General features: G+C 49.5%; 1 protein-coding gene across 9 annotated transcripts in view; it reads right to left on the bottom strand.

The window, feature by feature from the left end:
- ITSN1 (intersectin 1) overlaps positions 1-14,887 on the bottom strand; it is a 216,731-nt gene that overhangs the window by 44,298 nt on the left and 157,546 nt on the right. For 7 of the 9 annotated variants that reach the window (XR_004288351.1, XM_032354042.1, XM_032354053.1 and 4 more), the window contains 5 exons: positions 13,169-13,335; positions 9,844-9,889; positions 7,444-7,565; positions 4,667-4,784; positions 2,862-3,053 (listed from right to left, as the gene is read on the bottom strand). Coding sequence is in view for 8 of the 9 variants with exons in the window: in XM_032354042.1 (XP_032209933.1) it covers positions 2,862-3,053; positions 4,667-4,784; positions 7,444-7,565; positions 9,844-9,889; positions 13,169-13,335 (645 nt within the window). In the remaining variant the exon portion in view is untranslated. Of the gene's footprint in view, positions 1-923; positions 2,485-2,861; positions 3,054-4,666; positions 4,785-7,443; positions 7,566-9,843; positions 9,890-13,168; positions 13,336-14,887 lie in introns of those variants that run through there. The other 2 variants (XM_032354090.1, XM_032354056.1) reach the window with 2 other exon arrangements.

Genomic DNA, 14,887 nt, shown 5'->3' with positions numbered 1-14,887 from the left:
GCCCAGGACAGCCACTTCCCTTCCCAGCTGCATCTGGCCCGTACGGATTTGGGTCTCAGCTTAAATATCACTTCCTCCTGGAAGGGTCCTCTGCCCCCCTCTCCCTGCTGCTGCAGCCCCCCCACCCCCCCCATCTGCTCTGGGTGTCCTGCTCAGGGGTGCCTTGTACCCTCTGACACGGATCACCTGACCACACAGACACCCGCCCCCCCAATACGTCTACACGGACTGCGGCAGTTTGGTTTCTGCTTGTTCTTCTTGTTAGAACACGAATTCCAAGAGGACACAGACCCTGTCTCCATGAGAACCCAGGGGACACCTTGCCCAAAGTATTTGCTGATGAAGGAAATCACTCTTCAACTGAACGGCTGAGGAGGGTAAGCGGAGCGTGTGGTCTTTGTTGCAAAGAAGTTTCGTCAACGTGTACACTGGTTTACTTCTGCAAAGGTGACCAGACTGGCGTGTGCGAAACAGAAACGGATGGCGACCGCGGTCTGGAGGGTGTGAAAGTTCCCACCTCCACCCACACGTTCTGTTCGATATGTTCAACTGACCCAGATTACGATCCGTCTTTCGGAATAATGTTTTGTGCCCTGAGTCCCCTCACGTGCCTGTCAATGGATCAGTGACACACGCCAGGAGCCCAAGAAGACAGTAAGCCACACCGCTGTGTGGCCGTTCAAGTCTTCAAAACCCGTCTTGTAAGGGGCAACCCTCTACTCCTTGATCGGGGAGGGCTGGGGAGCCAGGTGAGAAGGAAGGCCGTTCGGAGAAGACTCGGGGAGGAGCGGAACGGGGTCTGTATCTCAAAGCCCGAGTGTCCTGAGGGACACGCAGGCCGCTGGCCCCCCGCTGACATCTAGTCTGCCTGGTCCCCCAACACCACGGCAAGGTTCCAACACCAAAACACAGAGACATTTCCGTCTAACTTTTATATGAAGAATTTAATTATCTATACATGTCACTAATTCCAAAGGGTGTATTACAGTTGTTAAAGCCGCAGGTTTATATATTTCTATATCTTACATTCATATCCACGAACATCCGGACGGGCGAGGGGACGAGGAGAAGCCTCCCCCGTCCCCCGTGCCCGGGACTGGGTAGGGCCTCACAACACACCTGCCAGCACAGGCACCTGCTCCCGAGGGAGATGTAAAAACAGAAGGTAACTGCAGGTTACAAAGGCATTAGTGGAAACTGGGAGACTGTGCTCGAGGCTTCCCCCGCCCGGGCTCCTGGGCTGTCAGCAATGGGCATTTTTATTGAGAGCTTCCAACTAGTGTTTAAAAAGGACACACATGGCTTCGGCTACAACATACTGGACACGTACACAGACCAGGAGCTCCGTTTCATATTAAGCTGCGGAAATCCCACGGTCTAGTTAAAAAATGTAAACATTGAAAATTAATCGCAGGGAGGCTTCTATACATTCTTTCTTGTCAAGAAAATGACTTGTTCGAAATAGGTCATTCCGTGAAAAGGAACTGGAATAAAAACTTCACGTAACAGAGACCGAGAAGAGATTGTGGGTGTTGTGAGTCGTAACCAACCCAGTGGTGTCTCGTCTACTGCTTTGATGGTCTGAAAACACGCCAAGTTAAAAACCCAAAACAGAAAACACCAGCTCAACCAGATAAATCTGAGACCGAACGAAAACACAGGTGCTTTCTCCTGGGGCTACAGGGTCACCGTGCAAAATCCAATCAATGCAGTGTGATTAGAGCATCGTACAAGGTAGTAGCTTTTGCCATGGAAAAGAACGGATTTCTTATGTACAACGATGTACTGTTACATGCTCGGCAAGATACATCTGATACACACAAACAAGCACAAAACACCTTCGGTTTAATTGGGGTCGTTCTACACGTCTTTAAAAACAAATATACTGAATTCCTTTGCACGTCTACAGCGCGGGCGGGGCGGGGGGGGGGGGGACCCAAACTACACAATTTAGTTGGTAACACTGGACAAAATGAAAAAAAAAAAATAAAATACATCAAGTCTCAGATTTATGGACATTTGGAACATTTTTTTAATAGCACATGCAGCATTCCTTGATAGTGGGTCTTTTTGCAAAACCGAAATAGCAAAGGAGTAATTGATTGATTTTTATTAAAAGGCTAAAATATAGTTTTTTTAAAAAACACTTTTAAAACTACTGAAAGCACCTGTGCAAAGGTGGGGGGGGACATCAATTTGAGTCACTAGGAAAGCCACAAAAGGACCCACTACCCTGTGTATTTTTTGTAAGGTTCGCTTCTAGCTCTGTAAGTAACAGCTCGACACTGTCATCACATGCAACTAAGGTAAAATGAGGTAAACTGCTCTGCAGTGAGTTCTTCTACTCAGAAGGCAGTAGGTGATCATGCTGGAAGTCACATGATCAAGGCTGCATCTCCCATCATCCCTCTGGGCAGTGATATGGGATAGTGGGTCTCTTTGAGGACTTTCAAGCCTGAGGGGGGGATGGACAACATATGATTCCTAGAAAAAGGAGGAAAACAACACATAAGCAAAACAAAACAATGAGCAAAATTCAAGCTAGGAAAATGAGTCAGGCATGTAAACAGCATGGTGCCAAAATGATTAAAGAAAAAAAAAAAAGGAAAAAGTGGGGAGGGGAGGGAGGGGACATGCTACAGAAGGAATGAAAATAAAACAAAACAATAAAACAAAAACAAAAAACAACCCCACAAGGTCAAGTCTCGCATTACAGAAGGTCTTCAAAGAGACTATCGTGAATGCAGCAATGGTCTGGCTTTCCGCTCTGCAAACAAAGCTCAGCCGGATCCGAGCAGTGCCGCACGGGTGACCGTGAGAGACCAGAGGGGAGAGGCGGCGCGGCGGCCAAGGGCACTTACATTGCTGGCTTGGGTCCGTGTCCGCAGTCAGCTTCACGTAGTTGGAGGGGAAGAGCCCCACCTGGCCGCTGACCTCCCCTCTCCACCAGTCGGGGTCGTCCTTGTTGAGGACGTTGATGATCTGGCCCTTGCTGAAGGCCAGCTCGTCGTCATTCTGGGCGCTGTAGTCATATACGCCGATGACCTGGCACACTGGGGGAGACAGGGCCGTGTGAGGGCCGCGGGGCGTGCACAAGAGGCGGCAGGCGCTCCCTGCACGCTCCCGCACCGCGAGGCCGCGCTCGGGATAGGACGCAATTCAGCGAGTGCCTCTGGTGGGCTTTTGCAAAGCGGGGGCGACTGGGGGAGGCGAGGGCATAAAAACCAAGGTGACAGCAGAATTTCACACTAAGACTGTAGCTTGTGGGATACCTTCCACTTTCTCGTGCGTTCACGTCAGCAGAAAATCTACAAGGATGCCGGAATGCTCTCGGAACCGCTTCCGAGTGAGTGGAGGAACGCGCCCCTGGAAAGCTGACTGCACAAGACAGCGGTATATGGGGGACCCAGCCACCCTGCTCTGCTTCCTTCTTTCTACCCTCCCCTTTTTCCCCACCAGCCGCCCCTTGTGCAGAAATCAAAATCTTACTGAGAAGTAAAACAATGTTTTCTTCTGCTATTATCTTTGTGGCTCAAAATTTTGTCTCAAGGAGGACATCGCCACGCTCAAGAAGGTTTTTCCCCTTCTCGCTTTCCCTCAAACCTGTGGGAGGTTCAACTGCTTTCGTTCCCTGGCCTGAGCACACTTTGGGTAAGTCTGGTGGTTAGGCTGGGCCTCTCATTAATCTTCCTCAACCAGGTTATCTGTGGGTTTAGGTTCTGCAAATTAACTGAATCATTTCAGCCAATTATTTCAGTGGGTTTCAACCAACCCAATGAAGGGGGTCCCACCCAACTACCCCAAGGGAGACAGGGTCCGGCTGGCACCGCCCCCTCCACCCACAGGAGGCCCACAGCGCAGCCGAGAGGCCCAGCCCGGGCTGGGAACAGTCCCGCTTTGCCAATCCCTGCGCTGGCAAAGTCTGCCAAGTTGTCATCGTATTTCACTGGGGATATATGGCACAGACGCCAACGAAAGCTACGCATTTTCCAGAAATGCCACCCAAGAGCTGGTGGCTTGAAGACCCGAGGGCAGATTCCTGCTTCCCTAACCTCGCCCATCTCAAATATGACCAAAGCATCTAATTTGGTCTCCTCAGTCAGAAAATAGCCAACGGCCTCAGCCGCGGTGCCCTCTGTTCTCTGAGTCCTTTACGGGAGCGTGCACAACATCCTGTCCATTGAGCGAAGCCCCCTCTGTTCATAGGAAATGTCACGGGGGAGCTATTTTAGTCTTCGGCGAGTGACCCATTACAAGCAACAGACCCCCGTGGCCTCCAGCTCCATCTCCTGACCTACTGAGACCCCGGCCATTTATTTTTAGGAGTCCCTTTTTGTCCCCTCAGCCCCTAGCCCAAATCCCGATTTCAACAGCTGGAAGGAAATCAAGAGAAAAGTCTGGCTGTAAGGCCACAGCATTCACAACTCCTTCAGAAGACAGTTCCAACAAGGGCTCTGTTGTGCCCAGGACAGCCAAGCTGCTTAGACACTCGGTCCTTTTGAAAAACATATTCCATATCCCATTAGTTGGGGATCGGTCCCGGCAAGTACAAGAAGTCTTTACAGCAGCTGTGAGAGCCGCTCTAAGACACTCCGGGAGGGAACCCAGCGGGAGGATGACGGGGACCCGCGGACCATCGTCCAAGGGGAGATCGCACGCTGCCTACCTGCCGGGAGCGCTGTCGGCTTCGGGGGCTCCGTTGGAGTGATTTTGCTGGTCCCGGGGCTTAGAAGTTTTACGTAATTAGCAGGGAACCAGCCTATCTGGCGCTTCTTCCCACGTGCCTAGTAAGGTAAGGACAGCGAAACGCTTAAAAGGGTTGTCATCATTCCGGAGCCAGTCCGCTACGCAACAGAGCACATACACAAGGTTCACACAGAGCCGCAAACCATCTGGTGTGAACAGCAGCATCTCTGATTTCTGTATTACACAGTGAAAACACTGCAGCGAGAATTCAAACCGGGGTCGTCCTTGGCCAGCGGAACCTGGAATGTGTCTGCATGGGCGGGACCATGTGGGTCCGCGCTGGGTGTCATGGGGAATATCTAGCAGAGGGCACCCACTCATGTGGCCCTGGCTCGCACATGTGACTTTCAGGGGATGCAGGGATGACGGCGGAAGCCAACATTACGTATGGATTTGAGGCTAACGGTGACGGTGACAATAATGAGACACTACCAATAGTAGCAGGCAATACTTCTTGGATACTTTTGATAAGTCGAGCCCTGCGCCGAGCACCCCTCGTGCGTTCACCTGTGCAATTCCAGAGGGAGAATACTAGGACTATTCCCGGTTCCCGGATGAAGGAAGTGAGGCCCAGAAAAGCCAAGTGACAGTTACAAGCCAGGCAGCGGTGAGCCAGCAGTCACACTCGCGCCTGCGCCCTTATGCATAGGGTGAGATGACACGCAGGCGCTATAGACACAACACAGGGGGTCTGAACCTGTCCTGTTTTCAAACAGGGTGAGCCAAGACCTGCGACTCTCTGAGGTCAAGGTCAGCTGGGAATGACGAGGAGCGCTACGAGCACCCGACTATGCCAGTGGGAACAGAGAACTCAAGATGATGCATAGAGATGTGCACCCACCCACACATGCGCACACAGTAGCTCTAGAAAAACAGTTGCCTTCAAGGACAGGGGTGGGAGGGAGACCGTCCCTATCCCCCTTTGCTTACTTTTGAATTTTAAACCCTGGGAATATATTCCCTATCTGCAAAATAAGAAAAGAAAACTTCCTCTACCTTAACTCTGCCCTCCCACCTGCCAAATCATGGAGAAGGATCCAGCCGGGTTACTTTTAGAACACAGATCAAGTTTCCCTTTCCTTGTGGTCTGACAGACTGCGTGCCCTTGGCTCAAGGACTGAGGCTTACAGTGAATCCGCCCACGACTGCAGCCTCTTATTTGCAAGCCCCCACAAGCTCCTCTACCCAGTGGGCCACCATATGGCTGGCCCCGACTCCGCAATGGCCCTATCCCTGCCCTCAAACAAGGGCAGAACCCGGAGCTCACTGGCAGTTTCTTCGTTTGTGCATCCACAATGAGAGAGCTCTTGGTGAAGGCACCAGAAGCCCTCCCGGGCCTGGCAATTCACCCATTTTCTTGGGGATTGCAAGAATTGTTCAAAACTGTCTTTTCAGGGCGCCTGGGTGGCTCAGTGGGTTAAGCCGCTGCCTTCAGCTCAGGTCATGATCTCAGGGTCCTGGGATCGAGTCCCGCATCGGGCTCTCTGCTCGGCAGGGAGTCTGCTTCCTCCTCTCTCTCGCTCTGCCTGCCTCTCTGCCTACTTGTGATCTCTCTGTCAAATAAATAAATTAAAACAAAAAAAAACTGTCTTTTCAGCAAGGTGCTAGGAGGGTGAGGACAGAAAAAACACAAACCAAACAGTTACCACCTTCAAAACAGTGATAACATGCACACAGACGTAAGATAGCTGAGTGAGAAGCTAACAGTATCATCAATATTTAACACCATGAGTGGTGTGGGCATCGGGACCACCACAGCTCTGGGGAAGATGTCCCTTCTGGAAGAGGTGGGAGGCGGCCAGCTCCGGTGGTCTCCCATGCCTGGGGGTGCATGTTACTCTCAGGGAGGCCCCAAGCCTAGAGGAGGGCTTGTTGTCAAGCGAGAACGAATCATCCGATGAGAAGATGCTGTAGCGGAGAGGTCACCGAGGGCTGGGCAGACTAGCAAGTGCAAGGCTGGGGAGGGAAGGGGGCGTCTGTGGGCATCTCGGGGGACGCCAGCACAGGAGGCCCGCCGCCCCCCCAGGTCAGATTCCCGAGGTAGTGGGTGAGTGTGGTCAGACCCACTGGACAGGTGTTACGGCTGCCCACGACTCGCCGAGTCTCCGGCTACACTCTAGATGGTGCTGGCCATTCCCGGCACTTCATTGTGTCACTGGCTGCCCATGTGCACAGAGAGGAGCTTCCCTCTTCAGCGCACCACAACAGCCATCTTCTCCTTGACCAAGGTCTGCCTCGACAAAATGGCGGACGGAAGACACCGACACACACACACACACACACAGGCACACCCCCCACCCAACCCATGCAGGAACGAAGCCTGTTGTGACACAGAAGCAGCTCTCGTGCCACACCTTACACTTAAGGTTGGCGAATGCGGCTTCTGTAAGGCCACAACACGTGAGGACAACTCTACAGGGGCCCCTGGCCATGACTTCTCACCCTGGGGATGCAGCAGGCAGGCCGATGTGGACAAACCTTTCCGGGAATCCTTAGTTCTCCCCATTCTGCTACTGACTGGATGCCTGACGCTTAGAAAACCAACACATGGACTCTGACGACAGGACGCCTCCCCATATCCAAGCGCAGGACCAGGTGGCGGGGGTTCCGCTGGCCTTTGCAAGGACGCCCTCGCCCTTTGACATCTTACACACTCAATTGTGGACAGAATTTTCAACAAACGGAAAAGACACTAACTTGCAGCTCTCCTTCCCACCAACCGCCTGGGTTCTTTTTCCGGATCAGAATCAGCTGACCAGGGGCCAGAGTGAGCTGCTCAGGGCCGGTGGCCGTGTAGCAGGCGATCACCTGCGCGATTTCTGGAAAACAAGATCAAACAGGGCGGCGCCGTGTCAGGGTCAGGAGAAGAAATTCTAGGAAGACACAGCCACCTCCCCAGTTCCCAGGTTAATGGGCTCAAGGCCAGTACCCTGGGCTGGTTTTCTGCTCAATGACGGGGGCCACTTTGGCCCCCATTCCACAGCCTACAGTCCAGATGCTCCTTTCATGGGCTCAGCTGGTCTTTTGGTTCTGCTCTAGGACCTCCTCATCCTCCCTCAGAACACATTTACCAAACTTCTCTCTATGAAACCCGTTCTTGCCCAATTCCGACCCCTTCTGTCCTGGCCCCCCCACCCTTGCTGCCAAGGCCCTGAGGCCCACCATAGGGCCTGGTTCCTCACCCTCCACACTGCAGGGCTGGCACCCAGCACACTCACCGCTAGGGAAGTGAATAAAGGGACTCCCACCCTCCAAGTAAGTAGAAAGATGAATTCTATTTTCTCCAGAAACTTTCAGGGGCCTGGCGCTAGCTGATCTAGATGTTGTGGCTTTAGGCTCTCAACCCCACCCACGTGACCATTTTCTCCGTGGCTCCCATTCTGAGGGGGATCCTTGAATATCAGGTGGGAATCATGTCAATGCACGTTTTCTTTCATTTTAGGTTAAAAAAAAAAAAGAATCGGGAGTTAAGAGAATTTTATGCAAAAATAGTTCAGCAGGGGGGAAAAAAATGTAAACAGTTCTGTACTTTCCCTAAATGTTAAAAATCTCATGGGAAAAATTCCAGCAGCACCACAGACCAGGCTCTGAAAAGTACATTTCTACTGGCACAGGAGGTCGAGTACGAAAAAACAAAATGCTTCTCTGACTGAATTCTGGCATACCCGCAGTGACTGCTTTCGGAGCTTCTAGAAGCAATACGGAACAAACTGTTCTGGTCCTCCATGCTCTCTCCCCACCACAACAGATCTTGAAAGAAAGAAGGAATGAGGGAAAGCAAGCAAGCAAGAGGTAAAAAGGCCCCCCTATCCTCTGACGGTACTTCCTCCTGCTCCAGAAAGCACATGCACTAGGCAATCCCTTCTGACCCTGTTCTGCCATCAGCCGGCGGCCACTGGGCTGTCGGGGGCAGGCCCGGCCCTGCCAGATGCTTCGGGGAGATCAGGGGCAGCAAGAAAGAGGCCAGCTTACACACACCTCGGCCCTGCTGAGAGCCTCTGCTGGGAAATCTGTGCTGGGGGTAAGAATTCTCCCCTCACCCGCCCTCACCCGCCAAGGACTAGCTCTAGATTCCAAGAGTTTCTGGTCTGGAGAGAGTCCAAGTGAGTGTCCTATTTGGCCTCAGACTTTCCTGCTCCTCAAAGGACCTGGCATGCACAGCCAGCAATCTGCCCCCAGCTTTCTTCTCTGTCTTTTGTGTCCCTTAGCAGCTTGCTGGTTTCAGTACAAAGTTAAGCCCATCTGGACCCTTTGGAATGACAATTCAAAATGTAAAATCCTCACAGCTAAAACCGAGATGGGGACCCAAGTGTCCCAGCCTCTGGAGTCTGACTAAAATCCTGTGACAACCCAAGAACCCACTTTTCCTTGTCAGGTAAGGCCTTCTGGAGCTAAGCACCAGACCCAGAACCACCAGACTATCCCCCCCTCACCCCTGCCCAGAAGCCTGCCAAGGACGCCCCCATATACCATCTCCTACGGACACAAGAGCAAAAAGACGAGCCACGCAAACCGTATGATTTCACATCTATGTCCTGTCCCTCGAGTTCATGGTACTATTTGTAGAACATGTGATTTTGGTTCAATTACCTATAGCACTGAATTAGGAGGGATGTCTGTATTTCATACCTTCAGTGTGAACCTGAGGAGAACCACCCTGTGGCTCCTACATTAACGGGACCTCTACTGTGCTCTTTGAATCCTGGCCACTGTTTCTGTCCTGGGACTGAACTGTGCTGTCAGGAGAGGAAGTGAGCTTCCTGGACCTCCCATGAGATGAGGCGCGGTGGCTGCGCACGAACCTTAGAGCTCCACATGTTACAACCTGTCCCCACCTTGACTGACTCGCTTCTTTGCGACCCATGAGAACACTCTATCTAGCGACGTCCCCACTCCCCACGTGTGAAACAACAGCTAGAGTTCCCAACCACGTACATGTAGTGAATGGATTCCGAGAAGACAATAAACTCCAACCCCTCTTACGAAAGAGTCTGTTGTCTTCCCTTGCAGGCTTCCGGCCCTCCCGAACCAAGATTGGGAGCAACTAGCAATTACATTCAAAACACTGAAAAATAAGCATCAGGGTTTGTAACTTACCAGGTTTTTTTCCTAAACTCCCTGTTTTCCCAGCAGTTCCAGAGCCCTTAAAACAGAGCAAAAGGTCTCATTTGCATACAGCAGAGTTTCGTTCATGCAACTTCAAACACGATCAGTGACAACACAAGCCCGCTCGAGCCCCCGGCGCCCCCCTGCTCATTCTGGGGAAACACAGCAGCACTGTATCAGCTGCCATCAGATGGGTATCAGTAAAACAGGGGACAAAATTAAGTGGTTTAAACACACAGCTTTTCCCTCTTCTTTGGAGAAAAGTGAACAAAGGATGCGGCACCGTAGGGTCCCAGAGGGCTCAGGTGCTGCCTGTGTGTAGACCACGTGTGTGCTGTCCCCGGGGTCAACTCCAACAGGGGGTGCCAGACCTACTGGTCTAGGTCCTGAACACTGAGCTCCTGCTTGTGTTCAGATGGGACTTAAACATTTCACACATAAGAACTACAGAGACTCTGACTGACATCCATGAGCCCAACACCCATATTCACTACATAAAATGTTAATAGTCTGCTACACTTGCTTTAGAGCTTTTTTTTCTTTTTAAATAACGGAAACAGCATCATGGCCATTCAAACATGCCTTCCCCATCCCACTCACCTCTTTACCCCCAGAGGCAGCCACCATCCTGCATGTCCTTTCTGCCCAAATCTTAGAGTGTATAAACCCTGAAATCCCTCTATCAGTGCTGGCTGCACATTCCACAGAAGCAGACCAGACCAGAGGTTTTTGTTTTGCTTTGTTTTGTTTTGTTTTTTTGGCAACTATTAATTGTTCCAAAAGTGCTCTGGGGTTGAATTCCTTTATGGATACTCATGGAATTTTAAACCAGCTTAATAAGCCAATAGGGACCTCGAGTCAGGACAGGGGCCAGATTGCAATCTGTCATTACTGAGGGCTTTATTCTGAATTGATTTTCATTCTTGAGTCCCTGTCTGGCAGTAAATTAAGTATTCCAATCAAGACAAAACAAAAAAAAAGCTTAATAAAGTAAATGACAGTTACTACAAGAATAAAAACATGCCATTTGTCTAACTTATCAGAGTCCCTTTATTTTGGTTACTCAAATTTAATAACCATTTACCAGGGAAAGTCCAAGTTACAATTTTTACTCTGATTACGATTTCTGTATTAACGAAATATTTAATACCAATCTCCCTTGCTATTTTTAGAGGCTGTGTATCAAAATGAAGGAATACTAATGAAAACAAGATTCCAAAGGACCAGTTAACTGTCTCAGTACGGACTTAGAATACACTTCCTTTAGTCCATGAAAGGATCAAGGTATTTGGCAACACCCAGTAACAGGGTCCAAACAGCTTCGGTGCGGTCCCCGCTTTTCTTTAAGTGGGCTCTATGCCCAATGTGGGGCTTAAACTCAAGACCTGAGATCAAGAGTCACATACTTGACCGACTGAGCCAGCCAGGCGCCCCAGTGTGCTCCCTTTTTGACACCACAGCCAGCACAGAAACTAAGACACACTCAGAGGGCCGGGTTTTGTCTTGGACCCCCTCAGGAATGCGGGAAAAAAGCTGCCTCAGCGTCTGTGTCCCGGCCTTTCTCCCAGAGAGCAGGGAAGCCAGGACAGGACAACCTCTCCCATGCCCAGAAGGGGCAATTCTTATATCTGAGGCTGGGTCTGGTTTTAGCAGGAAATTTTCCTTAGACACTGAACTCTGCATCCAAGGAGAATCAAAGAGCTGACTTTTTAGACTTTTTTCTTGCTTGTGAAATAACGTAGCTAAGTATCTGTCCAAAATCTTTAGCACTTGTTGATTCTTCTGTGTCTCAAATTTTAAGACCATGGTTAAAAAGCATCTTATAACTCAGTTTACCTTTAAAAAATGTCAGGGTTTTTTTTTTTAACTTATTAATTTCAGGTTTTTTTTTTTTTAATAGAAAACTATAGTTTATCAAAATACAATGTAAGTAATGGTTTTGGTCTTTTAGTTGTTCCAAAAGGTAGTCACTTTGAGAATCTTCATGCCTAGTGGTAGAAGTTGAGTTTAGTTTTAGTTTTTCCCCTGAAATATCTTCTGTATGATTTTTATTGGATCCGAACGGATTCTTGGAGAGAAGCCCAATTCTCCCCTCTCTGGGTCTGCCGAGGACAATTCGCCCGCTGTCCTACCAGAGAGAAGCACTTTCTACCAGGCTTCTGCCAAATTCTCTCAGGGTAAGCAATGCAAATCCCTCCTTGGGTGTCTTGGTAAGCTGCTCTGGAGACCACAGCAAGGGAAAACAAAACAAAAAAACCCCAAAAAAACAAAAAACCCCAAGCAGCTAAAATGACACTCCCTGAAAAAACAAAACCTAAGCAAAATAGAAATTGCTCCTGGGCACCACAGGGAAGGCGAGAAGAAAAGGGGAAGCATGGGGCCCGGCTCCAGGCTCCCAAAGCAGCTGCAGGTACCAGGGCCTGGGGACCAGCCCAAGGTCCACCCTCGTACTGGCATGCTGATGAGAGGGGAGCCCTGTCCCTCTGGCTTATACCTAAGCCAGTGTTAGGAAAAAAAGAAAAAGAAAAAGGAAAAAAAAAAAGCCAATTTTTGTTGGTTTATTTATGTGCAATTGATCTGTTAAATGACTACATTGATTTACCCTGAAATTCTCCACTAACGTGAAATGTGCCACTAAGGAACAGGCTCCCAATACTCCGGGAGGGGGGGCACCCCACCATTTGGTTAAACTTGCACCACCTCAAGACCACTTGGTACACAACTGGAATTTTAGGGCCCCGTGTCACAACAATGGGAGCCATTTCTGATTTATAAGGGTAACAGCATTTAGAATAAAATTCAGGCCCCCGATCAGTGGGCCTGAGGTACTAAGGCCTAGCCCAAAGTGTTATCGAGCTCTTAAACCTTACGTCTTTCTAACGTGTAGGCAAAAATATAAATTTTAGAAACTCTCTAGTGTCCCATGTTCTGGGACCCGTATCAGCACATGGGGAAATACTGCTGTGTGCCCTTCTACAGGAATCCCAGATCAGTGACCCCAAAGGCCTAATGAAACACATTCACTCCAAATCCTCCATCAGTCACATGCGGGGACAGAGACCAATGCTGAACAGGAACCCAGTGACTCAGCCCAGCCTCCACTCGGCCCCAGGGAGTTCTTCTGCTTGTGGGAAGCCACGGCTTACCCTGCCGCACCAAATGACAAGTTCAAACAATGTCGGGTCACTCTGTGTTTGCTGTCAAGTTCCTGGAACTTAGCCAAACCCATCAAAGCGTTCCACCGACAAATGTAGTGGCTTCCCACAAAGAGAATCACCGCACAGAAAGGGAGAGGAAACAGTTAATGCGGGTTTACCTCTGAGTCCTTAAGCCTCACATAGTTAGAAGGGAAGACTCCGGACTTGTCGCCCACTGTTCCTGTCCACCAGTCACCATCTTTCTTGGTAACCAAAATCACATCCCCTTGCTGAAAGGTTAAATCGCCTTGCTCAGAACTCTCGTAAGTGTACATGGCAATAAATTCTGGTGGGGAGAAACATTGAGATACGGAGAGAGCTTGATTGTTTACAGAAAAAGCCAGACAGCTTTGCAAATGCAAGTTTATGAATAAGGAGATTCGGATAAGATCCATTCAAGAGAAAGGCTTGTCACAGATAAAACAGAATTGCAGAACACCCTGGGCTCCGAATTCCCCAATTGCACATAAACATTTAGTCACTGCAGACAGAGGCACAATTCCTGTGAAGGCCCAGCCTTGGGAACCAAAAAGGCCAACTGCACGTCTACCAACACTGAGTGCCAGGAGTGAGCTATACTTTAATGTCATGATTTCCTTTTAAGTGTAAATGGCGTTTACATTTACCAAGTAGTCGTGCTGAGCACTGACTTGGACGCCCGGACACACGGGCTCTTCTACCCGCATCAGATACCGTAATTTCCACTTGAAGGGTACCAAGTCACAATTGTGGAGAAGTTTTAGATACAATATAACCTTTCTGTAAATTAAATAAGACACACTGTTCATTATTCCAGTGCCCGAGTGAAAACTTATGCCCTTCTGTGCCACATACACGGATGGCGGGGAGCTGTTAAAACACAAAAGTAAAGGATACACACGATTTAGTTAAAAACGGGCATCCATTTGTCTTTCAGGGGCACAGACAGGAAGCAGGGGCTGATAATAAAAGTAACGTCTCCTCAATCCCAGAAAATAGCAAACCTTTCTGAACAAGTTGAAAAGCAATCTCGTTTTCTTACATTTTATTATTCACTTCTTGAAGGATGAGAACTAATGTTTTTTGTGGTCTTGCATGGGAAGGGTGTGCATTCCAGAGGACCGTTTTCTTTTTAATCGCAAAGAGCTGACTTTACTAAGGCTCGGAAAGCAAATCGTATTCTCTGGAAGATCACTACACTAGGGCGGGATGAAAGATTTCCAGAAAAGATGAGCCTGGGTCTCTTGCTTCTACCTTTTCTCCATTTTATCCTAGGCTTTTGGGTATTTTTTTTAAAGTAGTTTAAAAAAAAAAAAATCACCATTTACCTAGTCAGCAAGTACATTTTTCTGATGCATGATGTCTGCTACTGGCTAAAACTTCAGAGGGAGCCCTTAAATTCAGAGCCTAATGTTAATTAATGGGCAGAAATTTAGTATGGAGGAATTCTTTTGGCTCATTTTAAGAGCCTCTGCAGGGGGTACTAATGAAAGCTAAAACAAACACAAAAACCACAAAGCCCCCTAATGCATGCGCTAATGTAGGCAGCTCTGCATTGTGGGAGAGCCCTCCAAGGCTGCTGCGTAAGCGGTGGTGGCAGTGACTGCTGGGGAGTGAGCCCGCAGCAGACCCAAGGTCATCCAAGTATGCAGGGAGAACAGAAGCTTCTGAGTCTTGAGTCCTCCGCGCGGCTCAGGCTCACCTCCAGCTACAACTGGAAAACGGATTTCCCACACACGGAAATCAAAGTCTGGAGGTCTTGATAAGGGCATTCTTCTTTCATTACTATCTTCCTTTCCCTGGTTTCTCCGTCCTCTGACCCCTTCCTTCTGTGCTGCTGTCACGTGACCCTTAGCTCG

The sequence above is a fragment of the Mustela erminea genome, chromosome 1 (assembly GCF_009829155.1).
Source record: "Mustela erminea isolate mMusErm1 chromosome 1, mMusErm1.Pri, whole genome shotgun sequence".
In the NCBI taxonomy this organism is placed as follows: Eukaryota; Metazoa; Chordata; class Mammalia; order Carnivora; family Mustelidae; genus Mustela; species Mustela erminea.
This window is presented reverse-complemented; position numbering and strand designations above follow the sequence as displayed.